Genomic DNA, 16,547 nt, shown 5'->3' on the forward strand with positions numbered 1-16,547 from the left:
CACCTCTGCTACTTACTTACTATATGTGTGTGACAATGGGAAAGTCATTCTCTGGGCATAGGTTTTAACATTTATAAAATAGAAGTATTGGACTAGATGATATAGGTAAGGTCTCTTCCATTTTAGCTCTGTATAATATGATCATATGGGCCTATGCAGTATGAATTTATATTCTTAATGATCAAATGCTTTTGTAAAGTATAACTCAGAAATACCTGATTAAAGGGTGCGCGTGGACCATCACCTAGAAGGGGTGTTTTCTGCTGCTGGAATGGTAATGGGCCCTGGGAAGGATGAGGCCCTCTTGAAGGGTTCTGCTGTCCTTGAGGTCCTGGGGGACCCTGCATGCCTCCCTGGGGTGGAGGTCCCATAGAACCCTGGGGTGGCCCCTGCTGTCCCTGTGAACCTGGAGGCCCACGCATTTCCTGGGGAGGCCCCAGCATTGACCCTTGGGGTGGCGGTCCCTGCATGCCTCTCATCTCCTGAGGACCTCTCATCTCCTGAGGACCATGTCCCAGCAGTCCACTTGGTGGGTGAGGTCCTCTCATTTCTTGAGGTGGGTGCCCCATCATCATCCCTTGTGGAGCAGGTCCTTGGTTATCTCGGGGACCTGGAGGTCCCTGCATTCCTCTTGGATTCAACCCCATTAGAGGTCCTTGGGACACAGGACCCTGCATCCCCTGAGAGCCTGGTCCTCCTTGCATTCCATGGGGATGAGGAGGTCCCTGCATCCCTCTTGGACCAGGTGGTCCTTGCATCCCTTGAGTACCAGGTGGACCCTGAGGGCCTAAATGACCTTGGGGACCAGGTGGACCTTGGGGACCCAAATGGCTTTGTGGCCCAGGTGGACCTTGGGGGCCCATGGGACCCTGTGGGCCAGAACTACCCTGTGGCCCAGGTGGTCCTTGAGGTCCCATTGGGCCATGGGGTCCAGGATGTCTTTGCATTCCTTGGTGGCCATGCATATCCTGAGGTCTTGGGAGTCCTTGTGGTGGGCCTTGGGGCCCTGGAGGTCCCTGTGGTCCCATGAATCCTTGAGGACCAGCTCCTCCCTGATGTAATGGAGGGCCTTGTGGTCCCATTTGCCCCTGAGGTCCAGGAGGTCTGAATTGTCCTTGTGGACCAGGGGGTCCCATTTGAGCCATGTTCATTGGCATCTGTTGAGGTGGATGAGGCTGCTGAAAACCTTGAGGAATCTGAGATATTGGACCTTGTCCTGGAAAAGGCTGGGGTCCAAGTAGAGGACCCCCTGGTGGTGGAGGTGGTTGGACTTGTTCAGCTTGTTTTTGTGCAAGTCTTTCAATTTTGAGTTGCTATAAACAAGACCAAAAAAATCATATTAAACAAACAAGTCCAAAGCATTTAACAGCAATAATACTGGCTAAATAAACTTCTACAGAAGACAGACTCTCATTTTATACATTTCTCAATTCCTTAGGAATGGCAAGAATTATGGTCCTTTTTTTTTTTTCATAAAACAAGTAACATTTCATGAAATCCCTAATACATGTACTACTCATGCTTCCAAAATCAATTTAGACAATATTTTGCAAAAATGAGTATTGGATATCACATATAAATTCAGACATTTTTTTTGATATATTACCCAGCTTTAAGGAACTTTTCTTTTTCTCTCATTATTTTAAAAAATCTTTATAAGGGATGGCTCTCTAGAAACAAGTGGGGGAGAGAACAGAAATGTAGGTGATGTTAAAATGAAAGATACAAATTAAAACTTATTTTTTGATTAAAATTAACATAATGATTAAGGGCAGCTAGGTGGCGCAGTGGATAAAACACTGGCCCTGGATTCTGGAGGACGTGAGTTCAAATCCAGCCTTAGACACTTGACACTTACTAGAGGTGTGACCTTGGGCGAGTCACTTAACCCCCATAGCCCCACCCCCCCCCAAATTAACATGATTGCCTTTCACTTAGCTAATGTGAAAAACAGACCTACATTCATTTTTTTTTTTTTTTTAGTGAGGCAATGGGGGTTAAGTGACTTGCCCAGGGTCACACAGCTAGTAAGTGTGTTAAGTGTCTGAGGCCGGATTTGAACTCAGGTACTCCTGACTCCAGGGCCGGTGCTCTATCCACTGCGCCACCTAGCTGCCCCCTACATTCATCTTAAGGGTAACAAGTAAAGCTAATATACTACTTATCTTTCCTGATAAGTAGTCAGAAAAGAAGTTTAAATATAAGAATGAATGTCCTAATTTTTCCAGAAATTTACAAATCTGTTTAAATGGTTAAGACCTAAATAGCACAACAAATTTTTGACCAAAAAAAAAAAAAAAAGAGAGATTTAAATATGGTATTTACACACTAATTTTAAAATGCTTTATAGAAGGCTAACTGGACTTAAACACTGTCTATTAATAACACTCTATTTTGACAATATAATTTCTTCCCTCCTACCCATCTTTTCACTTTTATACTTACAAGACACCATGAAAAAAAAAAAAAAGATGAGTACCACCTGATTATTAAGCATGAAGAAAACCTGAAGCTTTCTCACATACCTCCAAAAGCTGTGGGTTAGTGTACTGCAATGTTGCCATTTCTTGTTCTATTTCTGCTTGTGTCTTTTTCTTTTCTTCAAGTTTAATATCCTCTTTTCTGTCATTTAGTACCTCATTTGGGGCAGGAATTGGAACTTTATTCTGCATCCAGGCCTAGAAAGAGATAGACACACACACAGAAAGCGAGAGAGTGAAAGAGAAATAGAGAAAAAGAGAAAGTGAGAGAGAGAACCCGATTACTACATGTTAAAAAAAAACAAAATACAATTACTATATGAACTATACATATTCAGTTAATAACAAAACTCTACACTGTCTGTGATCCATTCAGAAGAACTGGACTTTGCTCAATTCACCAGGATGTAACACTTTTATGTAATACTAACTCTTAGGTGACCTAAGATCTGTGTAAGTATATTTCCTAATTAGAAACTAATAATCTGTTAAAAGCTTAAAAATAAAACCCTTGAATGTCAAGTATATAAAGTTTATCTATACTTTCATAAATAGGTTACATATTCTTTATAACAGGAAGAAAGCTAAAGAAGAAGTTATAAGAAGAAAGAAGAATGTAAAATAATGTCAGCCTAAGCTATCTGTTTCCCTATTCTTTTGTTTTTGTTTTTGTTTTGTTTTTTTAGTGAGGCAATTGGGGTTAAATGATTTGCCCAGGGTCACACAGCTAGTAAGTGTTAAGTGTCTGAGGCCGGATTTGAACTCAGGTACTCCTGATTCCAGGCCCGGTGCTCTATCCACTGCGCCACCTAGCTGCCCTGTTTCCCTATTCTTAAGGCCTTAGTAATATGGAAGTAAAGCCTGGATCTCTGAGTGGGGAATTTTAAAAAGGAGCTAAAAGGAAAAATCATTAGATAAAGTAAACTAGATGAAGTTAAAGGTTATGGACAGTTTCCAGAAAAAAAGCACTATAAACAACAAAGTAACAGAGCTTTGGGTAACAAACTAGGAACAAAATGGGGTCCCCTCAATGTGGCATGTGGAAAGAATGTAATATTATTGTGCTATAAGAAAAAATTAATGAGGAATTCAGAGAAACAGAAAGGCTCATTTGAACTGAGGCAAAGTAACCAGAACTTTAAAAGGGATGGTGCCCTGGAGGAAATTAGAATGCCTGGAAATGGACATTATGTAAAAACAAAAGGCATTCATAAAACTCATTAAAATAAAACAAAAAAACCCAAACATAATGTTTGTTTTATGGAATGTTTGTTAATGGAATGTTTTATGGTGTTATAAAGATGCCAAATATACACAATTTCAAAACACACAAGACTTTAAAGAACTGATGCTGAAAGAAGGTAAAACAAAGAGAACAATATACACGACTACAATAACATAAATGACTGCAACAGTAAGAGGTTATCACAAATGTAATGAATAATTTGGGTTAAATAGAAGGAAAATATGTATGCTTCTATGGATAATGGTGAGAATTCTCCAAAAGAATTTTTACCGGAAGAGAACATTTTTAAATAAGGGAGTTGAAGCTAAGATGGCAGAGTAAAGGGAGGATTCTATCCAAGTTCTCCCAACATTTCCCTCTAAAAAAAAAAACCCAAGTCAAATCAAATTCTAAATGAGCAAAGCCAACAAAAGATTGGGGTGGGACATTTTTCCAGCCCAGAACAGCCTGGAACAGAAGGAGAGGTCTGTAGCACTGCAGTGGGGGTTAGTCAAGAATAAAGTACATTAACAACACTAGCTGTGGGCTTTAGGGGTTGTGGCACAACAGCAGCAGCTATATCAGGTGTACTCACTGCCCAGAAATAACAAGAGTACTGAATATCTGATCAAAAACATTCACAGGAGAACCCCTGTGCTTGTACTGGGCACAGGACTAAGTGCCATTTGGCAACTCCATTGCCCATTACCTAGTTCCAGAATAGAGAGGAGAGGTTGCAGTCACAGGAGAGCAAAAGCCCAACCTCAATAGAGGTCATAGTTCTAGGGAGGAAAGGAGTTGAAGTCATAAGAGAACTGGAGCCCTAACTGGGCAACAACCAAAAGATAGGCCAGGAAAGCAGTGACCACAGATCTCCCCAGATCACACCACCTTGAAAGCATTGAAAATTTGCAGGCCCGCAGAATTAGCTGTAATAAGAGTAGGGCAAAAAAAAGCCTAAAACTTGAGACAATGACCCTACCCTTGCCCCCACTGCATTGACACAGAGCTAAATTCTAACCTGAAGTCCAAATTCAAGAAAAAGCCTAGAGAAATTAGAAAACAACAAAAAGAATCTAATCATAAAAAGCTCTAATGGTGATAGGGAAACTAAAAAATATAAGGAAACTGCAGATTAGAAACAAGCCCAAAAAAGAATTACTAGAAGAGGTTTTTTTTTTTTAAAAGAAAATTTTAAAAGAGTAAAACAAAAACAAAAAACAGGGGGGGAAAACCCCAAAACTTTTAAAAATCAAATTATAGCAGAGGAAAAAAATAGGAAAAGAAATGAGAGCAATGCAATATAGAGAGAGATAGATATAGACATATAAATACATTAAAAGAGAATTAGGGGGCAGCTAGGTGGCACAGTGGATAAAAGCACAGGCCCTGGATACAGGAGGACCTGAGTTCACTTAACCCTCACTGCCCTGCCAAAAAGAGAAAGAGAGAGAGAGAGAGAGAGAGAATTAACAGTTTGGTAAGAGAGGCACAAAAAATACTGAAAAAAACAAATCCCGAAAAAGCAGAATTGTCCATATAGTGTTGTTAATAAGGTAAAATAAAACCTCGTTGAAGAAAATAGCGCCTTTAAAAAAACAAAATTGGTCAATTGAAAAAAAAAAGTACAAAACTTCACTGAAGTAAAAATAAGAATTATTCAATTAAAAACTAATGACTAAAACAAAAAGCTAATGACTACACGAGATATCAAGAAACAATGAAACAAAGTCAAAAGAATGGAAAAAAAATAGAAAGTATGAAATTTTCATTGGGAAAAAAATGACCTGGAAAATGGAGGAGAAAAAAATTAAGAATTATTGGACATGGGGGGCAGCTAGGCGGTGCAGTGGAAAAAGCACTGGTCCTGGATTCAGGAGGACCTGAGTTCAAATCCGACCTCAGACACTTGACACTTACTAGCTGTGTGACCCTGGGCAAGTCATCTAATCCTCATTGCCCTGCAAAGAAAGAAAGATGGACGGACGGACGGACGGACGGAAGGAAGGAAGGAAGGAAGGAAGGAAGGAAGGAAGGAAGGAAGGAAGGAAGGAAGGAAGGAAGGAAGAAAGAAAGAAAGAAAGAAAGAAAGAAAGAAAGAAAGAAAGAAAGAAAGAAAGAAAGAAAGAAAGAAAGAAAGAAAGAAGGAAGAATTATTGGACTATATGAAAGCTATGATCCAAAAAAGGAGCCCAGATATCATATTTCAAAAAATTACAAAGAGAAACAGCTAAGATATCTTAGAAGTAGATGAAAGAACTGAAATTGAAAAAAATCCACTACCTCCAGAAAGAGATCCCAAAATGAAAATTCCAAGGAATATTATAGCAAAATTCCACAGCTCCCAGGTCAAGGAGAAAATGCTTTAAGCAGTCAGGGAAAAAAAAAATTCAAATACCATAGAGTCATAGTCAGGATTATACAAGATTTAGCAGCTACCACAATAGAGAAGTGGAGGGCTTGGAATAGGATATTCCTGGAAGCAAAGGACCTAGAATTACAACCAAGATTTATAAACCTACCCAGCAAAACTGAGTATAATCCTTGAAATATGGACAAAAAAATTTAATGAAACAGAGGATTTCCATGCATTCCTGATGAAAAAACCAAAGCCAAATAGAAAATCTGACATTCAAACATAAGACTCTAGAGAAGCATAAAAAGGTGAACATGAATGAGAAATCATAAAGGATTTAATAAGGTTCACCTTTTTATATTCCTACATGGGAAGATGATACATATAACCTCCACACATTATCATAACTAAACCAGTTAGTTAGTCTACATAGAGAACATGGGTATGAGTCAATTATGGTGGAATGACCTCAGAAGAAAAATGGAAGGAGGGAAGGGTTTAAAAAGAGGGATGCACTGGGAGAAGGGGCAAGGGAGAGAAAGAATAGGGAAAATTATCCCATATAAAAGAGGCACACAAGGAAGTGTTTTTACAATGGAGGGGAAAATAGTGGGACTGGGCAATGCTTGAACCTTACTCTCATATGAACTGGTTTGAAGAAGGAAAAGTAAGTGTGTGTGTGTGTGTGTGTGTGTGTGTGTGTGTGTGTGTGTGTGTGTGTGTGTGTGTGTGTGTGTGTGTCTACACAACACTCCATCTGGGTACAGAAGACCTTCTTAACTAAAAGAAAAATAGAAGGGAAAGGGGAATAGATAGGGGGGGATATAAGAAAGAACATATAAAGTGAGGCACAGAAAACAGACTTTTGATGAAGGGACAGAGTAAAAAAAGAGGAAGATGGATAAATAGAAAAACTAGGATGACAAGAAACACACTTGAAACAGAAAAACACACACACAAAGTCTATTATGCTTGGGCTGAAATAAAAAAGGCAAGAGTAGCAATCATGACCTCAGAAAATGCAAAAGCTAAAGGAGACCTAATTTTTAAAAAGAGATAATCAACGAAACCATATTTGGCTAAAAGGTACCATAGTTAAGAAATAATATCAGTTCTAAACACACCACCCAGTGGTATAGCATCCAAATTCTTAATGGAAAAGGTAAGTAACTTAAAAGAGGAAATAAACAATAAAGGTATACTACTGTGGGACCTCTATTTACCCCTCTAGGAACTAGAAAAATACAGCCATAAAATGTAAGAGATTAACAGAATTTTAATGATGGGTTTTCAGGAGAAAATTAAATATACCCCTTTGGGACCATAATGCAATAAAAATTACATTCAATATAGAAGCAAAAATTAAAACTAAATAATCTAATCCTAAAGAATGAGTAGGCCAAAGAACAAATCATAGAAACAATCAATAATTTCATTAAAGGTAATGAAAAGAATGTGACAGCATACCAAAATTTGTGTGATAGAATAAAAAATGATACTTAGTGGAAATTTTATATCTCTAAACACTTTATATATTTATATATATTATATATATATATATAAATATATATATAAACATATATCAATAAAACAAAGAAAGAGAAGATCAATGAGACTGGCATACAATTTTTAAAAACTAGAAAAAGAAATTAAAAATCCCCAAACACACATCAAAATAAAAAAACCTGAAAAATCAAAGGAATGATCAATAAAACTGAAAGTAAATAAAACACTGAACTAATAAATAAAACTGGTTTTATGAAGAAAACTAATAAAAATAAACCACTGATTTTTTAAAAAGAAAACTAAATTATCAGTATCAAAAATAAAAGATTGTGAATGTAACACTAATGAAGATGAAATTAAGATAATTAGGAGCTATTTTACCCAGTTACATGCCAACAAAACTGACAATCTAAATGGAATAGATGAATATTTACAAAAATACAAATTGGCCAGATAAACAGAAGAGTAACTAAAATACTTAAACAACCCTTCTTAGAAAAAAGAAACTGAACAAGCCATAAATGAGCTTCCTAAGCAAAAATCACCAGGACCAGATGGATGTACAAGTGAATTCTACCAAACATTTAAAGAACAATTAATTATAACTTGTATAAACTATTTGGAAAAAGAAGTAAAGAAGGAATACTAACAGATTCCTTCTGGGACACAAAAATGGTGTTGATATCTAAATCAGGGAAAGCAAAAATAGAAAAAGAAAGCTATAGACCAATTTCCCTAGTGAATACTGATGCAAAAATTTTAAATAAAATACTAGCACAAGGAGCCTAAAAAACAGTATATTACAAGATCAAACACTATGACCTGGTTGGATTAATACCAGGAAAGCATAACTGACCAGGTCAATAACAAAAAATAATAAAAATTATGTAATTTTATTAATAGTTTTTAATAGATGCAGAAAATGTTTTTGACAAAATGTAACAATAAACATTATTAAAAACACTAGAAAGTATATGAATAAATGGAGCCTTCCTTAAAATGATAAGCAATATCTATCTAAAACTTAAGAACAATCATTATATCTAATGGGAATAAACTAGAAGCCTTCCCAGTAAGATCAAGGAAAGCAAGGATATCCATTATCACCATTATAATTCACTATCATACTAAAAATACTATCTATAGCACTAAAGACGAGAAAAAAGAAATTGAAGGAATAAGAATTGGCAACAAAGAAACAAATGTGTTACTCTTAGCAGATAATATAGTATGCTTACAGAACCCAAGAAAATCAACTAAAAAACTAGTTAAACAACTTTATAAAATAAATCTACATAAATCATCAGCATTTCTATGTATTACCAATAAAACCCTGTAGAGGAACTGCAGATAGTATAAAATACTTGGGAGTCTACTTGCCAAGACATACAAAGAACTGTATGAACACAACTGCAAAACACTTTTCACACAAAGACAGATCTAAACAACAGGAAAAATATTAATTGCTCAAGGTAGGCCAAGCAAAAATAACAAAAATGACAATATTATTAAAATAATTTATTATTCAGTGCCATACCAACTAAACTATCAGAGAATTTACCGAGATAGAAAAAATAACAAAATTAATCTTGAAAAACAAAAGGTCAAGAATATCAAAGGAATCAATGAAAAAAGTGAAGGAAGATGTCCTAGCAATAACAGATTTCAAACTATATTTTAAAAACAGTAATCAACAAAACAATCTAGTACTGGATAAGAAATACAGTAGTGGAACAGTGGAATAGATTAGGTACATAATATACAGAAATAAATGACCACAGTAATCTAGTGTTTGATAAACCCAAAGATTAAGTTTTTGGGACAAGAACACATTATTCAATAAAAACTGGTGGGATAATTGGAAAGCATTCTGGTAGAAACTAGGCACACACCAGTATCTCATACCATATACCAAGACAAGCTCAAAATAGGCAAATCATTCAACCATAAAGGTTGATTATCATAAACAAATTAGAGGTGCATGGAAAAAGAAGGAAGAATTTATGACCAAACAAGAGAAGACTGAGGGGAATCTTGATTACATTAAATTAAAAGGTTTTTGGCACAAGTAAAACCAATGTAGCCAAAATTAGGAAGAAAGCAGGAATGGGGGAAAAAATATATTGAGTTTCTCCAATAAGGGTCTAATTTCATTATTAGAGAAATGCATATTAAAACAATTCTGAGGTACCATCTCGCATAAATAAGATTGGCTAACATGACAGAAAAGGAAAATGACAAATGTTAGAGGGCATATGGAAAGATAGGTACGCTAATGCACTGCTGGTGAAACTGTGAACTGGTTCAACCATTCTGGAGAACAATGTGAAACTATGCCCAGAGAGATATAAAACTGTGGGTATCCTTTGAGCCAGCAATACCACAATGTCTATATCCTAAAGAGATCAAAGGAGAAGAACTATATAGTTCCTTTTTTGTGCATATAGTACAAAAATATTTAGAGCTGTTTCTTTTTGTGGTGGCAAACTGAGGGGATGTCCTACAATTAGGGAATTGGATGAACAAATTTGTGTTATGTGATCTTGAGGGAATATGACTGTGCTATAAGAAATGATCGGCAGGATGATTACAGAAAAACCGAGCAGAACCAGGATATCATCGTATACAGTAACAGCAATATTGTAACAACAATCGACTGTGAAAGACTTAGCTACTCTGATCAACACAATGATCCATGGCAGTTCCAAAGTACTCATGTTGAAAAATGCTATCCACCTCCAGAGACAGAACTGATGAACTCGAGTGTAGATTGAAGCATGTTTGTTTTCATTTTCTTTATTTTTCTTGCCATTTTTCCCCCTTGGGGGCAACATTGCTAATATGGAAATGTTTTGCATGACTTCATATGTATAATTAGAATCATGTTGCTTGTCTTCACAATGGATAGGGGAGAAGCTAGAGCAAGGAAGAGAATTTAGAACTGAAAAATTTTTAATGAATGTTTAAATAAATAAAGAGAAATAATATTTTTATTGGCAACAAGTCAAATATAATTCAAAAAGATTAACTGTCAATAATAACAATAATAATTTTTTAAAAGCATCTCATTACTGTGTTAAGACTGTTATAAAGGTCAATTTTATTGTACTTACTTGTTGGAACTGAGCTGGAATAGGTTTTGCATAAGGAACTTTTTTTTGTGGCACCTTCTTTTGGTCCTTTTGCATTACCTCCTCCATTCCCCAGTCCAATCCTGGAATGGTCATTTCTATTTCATTTGATTCATCCTTTCCTATAAACATGAAGATAATAAGTTTAGAACATCTCATGTATAAAATAAACTGAAAAAACAAGCTGTCCATTTCTCTGTTGAATGAAGAATAGAAACATACAAATTCTATTTTTATGAAAAAGTTTATCATGATGATGTTTACCATGCTCTTTGGAACCTATTGTTATTTTAAAGATACCACTCTTAATGAATTTATGGTTTAAGGAGATCAAAGAGATGGGACCAATACTTACAGACTTTTAAAAATTAAGCTTTCTACGCATAATTTCCATGTCTTACCCATTTGCTCTTGTTCCATTGCTAGTTTTAACTGCTCAGGTATTCCCATCCCTGGAATCACTGCCAGACTATTAGGCTCAAGGTCATCTGTAGATAACAACATATTATTAACCAATCAGCAATCATTCAGGAAGGACTTAGTAAATATTTACTATGTGCCAGACACTGGGTTAGGAGCTAAGGATACAAAGGAAAAAGAAAACAATCTCTTAAATTCTAATAATGGAGGAAACAATATATACAAAATCAACAGATATATCATAAATACAGAGTAGATGGAATATAGCTTGAGAGGGGAAGGAAATAGCAGCTATGGGGACTGGGAACATCCTTTCAGAGAAGGTAGTGTTGGACCTCAGCCTTAAAGAAAGCCAAGGATTCTAAGTCAGTGGTGAACATCCCAGGAATAGGGGAGAGTCCATGAAAAAGTACAAAAATGGGAAATGGAGTGTTTCATTTGAGAAACAGCGACCTGGTGAGTTTAGATGGACCAGAGTATGTAACAGGGCACCATACATTAAGAGTAGAGTTTGGAAAGACTTAAGACAAAGACCTAACTTAAAAACCATTGTAATAGTTAAGGCAACAGTTGGCAATGAGGACCTAAACTAAGATAGTGACCGTGAGTGGTAAGAAAGGAACATTAAAAAAAAAAAAAGGTTATAAAAGTAGAAACAATAAGATTTAGCAACAATTAGGATATGTGGGTTGAGCAAGATATGAGAGTCCAAGATGACACTATGGGGTTGCAAACCTAGATGACATGGAGGGTAGATTCCCTAAACAGTAGTAAGAACCTGCAGAAAAGGCAGGAATTTGTGAAGCAAAATGATTTCTGTTATAGATGTGTTGAGTTTAAGATGCCTAGAGGATATCCACTCTGAATTGTCCAAAAAGTAGTTAGTTAGTGATGTGGGACTAGAACTCAAGAGACAGACTAGTGTTGGGTAAACAGATCCAGAAATCATCTGAATAGAAATGAGAGCTGAACAAATGGGAGTTGAAAATTTGATAAGTGAGAGAGTATTTAAAAAAAAAAAAAAAGAGGGTCCAAGACAGAATCTTGAGGAACACCTATAGATGGAATTCAGTAAAAAAAAAAAAAAGACTGAAAAGATCAACAAAAATGAAAATAAAGACAAGGACAATGGATTTGGTAAGTAAAAAATCACTGGTAACTTGGAAGAGTTTCAGTTGAATGATGAGATCAGTAGCCAGACTGCAGAGAAATTAAGAGTGAAAGAAAATGGAATTACCAAGTGCAGACAGCTTTTTCAAGTTTAGCTAAGAAGAGGAGACATATAGGGTAATAGCCGGCAGGCATAACTAGAGCTCATGAGGGTTTTACAATGATGGGGAAGACTTTGGCATGTTTATGGGTAGTGGGAAAGGAAGAGGTAAATAAAGACTGAAGATTAAATAGTAGGGGTGATGGTAGGGGCAATCTACTAGAGAAAATTAGAAGGGGTGAAATTAAAGGTACACATGGAAGGGTAGACTTTCACACCCAAAAAGGTGATCTCATTATCTCAGACTACAAGGAAATGTCAGAGAAATGTGAAACGAAAAGCAGAAAAGAGAGTTCTTAAGCAAATGGACTCTATATTTTTGGTGAAATAGGAAAAGAAGTCTTGCCCAAAGAGGGACAGAGAAGGAAGTGGAATGAGAGACTCGAGAAGAAAAGCCAAAGTGTTGAGTCAATTAGGGAGAAGTAGTATTGCTTTGTGGATTAAGGGCCCAGTTAAGATGATTTACTCCAGTTGATTTCAATCTTTAGTGAACAAGAATGAAGGAGGGAGGGGCAACTAGGTGGCACAGTGGATACAGCACCGGCCCTGGATTCAGGAGTACCTGAGTTCAAATCTGACCTCGGACACTTAACACTTACTAGCTGTGTGACCCTAGGCAAGTCACTTAACCCCAATTGCCCTGCAAAAAAACAAAACAAAACAAAAAAGAATGAAGGAGGGAGAGAGTGGAAGTAATCCAGGGCTGGGATTTGGCAAGACAATCAGTGACAGGACAAGGGAACAAATGATTCAAAAGTAGAAGATATGGTAAAATTACACTGAGTTACCAACATGTCAAGAATTGAGAAGACAGAAAAAAATAGGGCTACTTAACCCCAACTGCCTCACAAAAACAAAACAGAAAAGGAAAAAAAAAGAATAGGGCCAGATGAGGTATCTGATAGTGTACTGAGGGGAAACAGGGATTACAAATCACAATGAGGATGAAAAATAGATTTAGGATGAATGAGTAAGAGGAAGTAATGGCAAGATGAAAGATTATGATGAGATATCCGAGTAGTGTCTTTCAATAAATTTCTATGTACATTTCCAAATGATAAACCATACTGCCTCTTCACTGGTGAATTAAAGATTTTCAAAACTACAGAACTAACACTAATTTTGACTATTACCCATTTTTTCACCAAATCTCTCATGACTTTATTTCAGAAAAATTGCATCTTCACAAAAAAGTGTGATGAGTTATATTCACCATACTCTACTCCATCTTCTGACATTCCAGGAAGTAGGTTCAGGTTATAACGATCCCGCATTTTATCTCCAGGTCTATTTCTAGTCCAGAATTTGCTATATAAGGAAAAAGGAAAAAAGTGTAGCTTCAATTCTATTTCTGGGTATTATATCAAGTTGAATATAAGACTATCACTTCCTATTTTAGTTTAGTCCAAACCAGTTTTAAAAACATGTGAACATACTACTTGAGATATAGGTACAATAAAAACAATGGATTTACATACAGATTTTTTTCTTTTAATTTTTATTAAAATAATGGTTTTAAGTTATCAACATTTCCCCACACATAGGGTATTTGAAAAGTCTTAGTGAAGTTTTAAGTGATTAGAGCTTAGAACAACACTAAGACTCTTGGAACATACTGTACACATTCATCTTCCCCCTCCCAAAGAGCCAATATCTTATAACAAAGAATTAAGTCAAAAAGATCATTTTAAAAGCATAAAACAATTAGAAAACATAATATTGTATTAAAGTATAAAATAAACCCCAGAGTCATGCAATTGTATAATTATCATTGCCATCATGTATATAAAGTTATTCCTTCTAATTTCTTAGTACCTAAAATTACCTGGTATGGTCATTTGATCCTGAACAAAGAATATGTCCAAGAGGATGCCAAGCTAAACTCCAGATCATTCCTTCATGGGCCATCTCCATTCCACCTACTTCCTTCTCTACCCTAAAACCACAGTATAAAAATATTATATAGACAAATTTTTAATATAAGTGGACAATATGTTCTTTTGATTTTCTTAAATTGTTCTTCAATATGCGTATTTGGTTATAATCATTAACCATTTATTAAGCACATGTGCCAGACACTATGCTAAGCTATTTTCTTATGGGTTTAATCTACAGCTCCATCCATGTGTTGATGAGAAACAAGTAATACCTGAATAAAATATTTGATATTTATCTTATATTAAGAAATAATGCTAATATATTTCTCTAACACAAAAATAGGTAATATCTTCTCAAACATTAACAACAAAAGAGATTTTAAATTTTCTGTTCTAGGCTAAACTTAGAAATTTCTATTTACAGATGTAGAACTTGACAGTGAATACATAGCCATAAAATAGGATTTCCTAACAAAATCATAAATTTCCTCAAAAAGTGTTACATACCCAACATGCCAGAACAATAAAGAACCATCTGATCCTCCACTGGCAAAAAGACCTTCATGAACAGGATGCCAGGCCACCGCTGTAAAACACAAATCAAATCAAAGAAACAATTATAACAAAGTAATACTGGGTAAAACTGGAGTCTCTTTGAACTGAGATCAAAACAACAGTTTAGGTGGTTGAGAATGCTATAGATAATCATCATTTTGTTGTTGTTTGCCCTTCACAAAGAGGACCATGACATTGGGGTGATATCGTGACTTGCACTGAATTGGATTTAAGTGAGGGAGGGCTGTGCAGAGTAACCAAACTAACTCTCCTCCAGAGCCTTCTGAGTCCACTAGCAAGATTATACATCAGGACGACTGGAGATGACCTCAGATGTTTAAGGCAATTGAGGTTAAATGACTTGCCCAGGGTCACCCAGCCAGTAAGAGTCTGAAACTGGATTTGAACTTAGGTCCTCCCAACCTCAAAGCTACTGCTTTATTATCCCTAGCTGCCCAATCATCATGATAAAAAATACAAATGTGGTCACTGACCTGTGGCTTCTTTTTTATGACCTCTAAAGACTTGAAGCTCCTCTTTTAGATTTCTGATGTCAAAAAGTTTACAGAGGTGGTCCCGGGATGCTGTAAGTAGCCAATTCCCATTGAGATTTAATTTCACTTCCATAACAGTATTTTTATGGGCATGTCTAGAAACAAATTACCAATGAAACAATTAGCAGTGTCCCTGAAATTTAAGAAAACGTATCAAAACAACTACCTATTCAATTCAGAAATAACAGGACCAAGATTAGAAGGGTAAGTGGCAAAAAGTAATAAATTGGGAATTTATTATAGGAATTTGAACCCTGACTTTATTTACTTCCAGATATCAAAGGTAGTAAAAGTCTGTTTTTGGAAAGATGGTTAAGAAACTACATGGACAAACTAAAGAGAAAGGTGACTCCTCAGACTTTGCATTAACAAGGCTAAAAGGCAAAAAGGCTTTAATAAAAGGTAAAAAGCTGGCTGATTTATGGAGCATATGAATAACGAAATAAATAACTGCTCACACTGATCTAATATTTTAAAGTTTACAAAGTACTTTACATATATGATCACATTTGATCCCCACACCACTCTGTGAGATAGTTGCTATTATTATCCCCATTTTATAGATGAAAAAAATTGAGATTAGAGAAGTTAAGTGACTAGCCCAGGCTAACAGAGTAATAAGTGTCTGAGGCAGGATCTGAACTGAATGTTCCAAATCCCATATCTGTAAAGGGAGAGAGATACTTCCTGACTTGCCTTTCATCAGGTGACTTAACCACATGATTACAGGACACTTAAGACCAATCTGGACGACATATAAGAGAATTCACTTTGACTATCAGAACAGATAGTATTTGATCTTGTAAGACCTCTAAAATCCTTTATTACTCATCATCTAGGGGAAGCAGTAGAATGAGCATTGGACTAGGAATCCGAAAGACCTGGGTTCAAATCTTGTCTTTGACTCTTACTGGCTATGTGACTATGGACAAGTGAGAGCCTTCAAAACCCAATTTCTTCATGTGTAATATGGGGATAATAATACTATGATACATATATCTCAAAGTGGAGATGTGAGGATCAAATGAAACAATGTATTTAAAGCATCATATAAATGTCAGCTATTTGTACTAATACTATCAAAAAGTACCTACAAATAAACCCAACAACAGCAACAACAAAAAAAGGTTCAGAAGGAAGCATAAACAAGCCAGATAACTTTGAAATTAGCAT

The 16,547-nt window shown here is 35.9% G+C and overlaps 1 protein-coding gene across 3 annotated transcripts in view; it reads right to left on the reverse strand.

Moving 5' to 3' along the window:
* The window catches only part of WDR33 (WD repeat domain 33), a 127,003-nt gene that overhangs the window by 14,796 nt on the left and 95,660 nt on the right, over positions 1-16,547 (reverse strand). For all 3 annotated transcript variants that reach the window (XM_043996590.1, XM_043996589.1, XM_043996591.1), the window contains exons 9-16: positions 15,315-15,469; positions 14,773-14,851; positions 14,214-14,324; positions 13,602-13,696; positions 11,100-11,186; positions 10,681-10,820; positions 2,526-2,678; positions 216-1,313 (exon numbers count right to left, since the gene is read on the reverse strand). In XM_043996590.1, coding sequence (XP_043852525.1) covers positions 216-1,313; positions 2,526-2,678; positions 10,681-10,820; positions 11,100-11,186; positions 13,602-13,696; positions 14,214-14,324; positions 14,773-14,851; positions 15,315-15,469 — 1,918 coding nt within the window. The remainder of the gene's footprint in view (positions 1-215; positions 1,314-2,525; positions 2,679-10,680; positions 10,821-11,099; positions 11,187-13,601; positions 13,697-14,213; positions 14,325-14,772; positions 14,852-15,314; positions 15,470-16,547) is intronic.

Source organism: Dromiciops gliroides, chromosome 3, assembly GCF_019393635.1.
Source record: "Dromiciops gliroides isolate mDroGli1 chromosome 3, mDroGli1.pri, whole genome shotgun sequence".
In the NCBI taxonomy this organism is placed as follows: domain Eukaryota; kingdom Metazoa; phylum Chordata; class Mammalia; order Microbiotheria; family Microbiotheriidae; genus Dromiciops; species Dromiciops gliroides.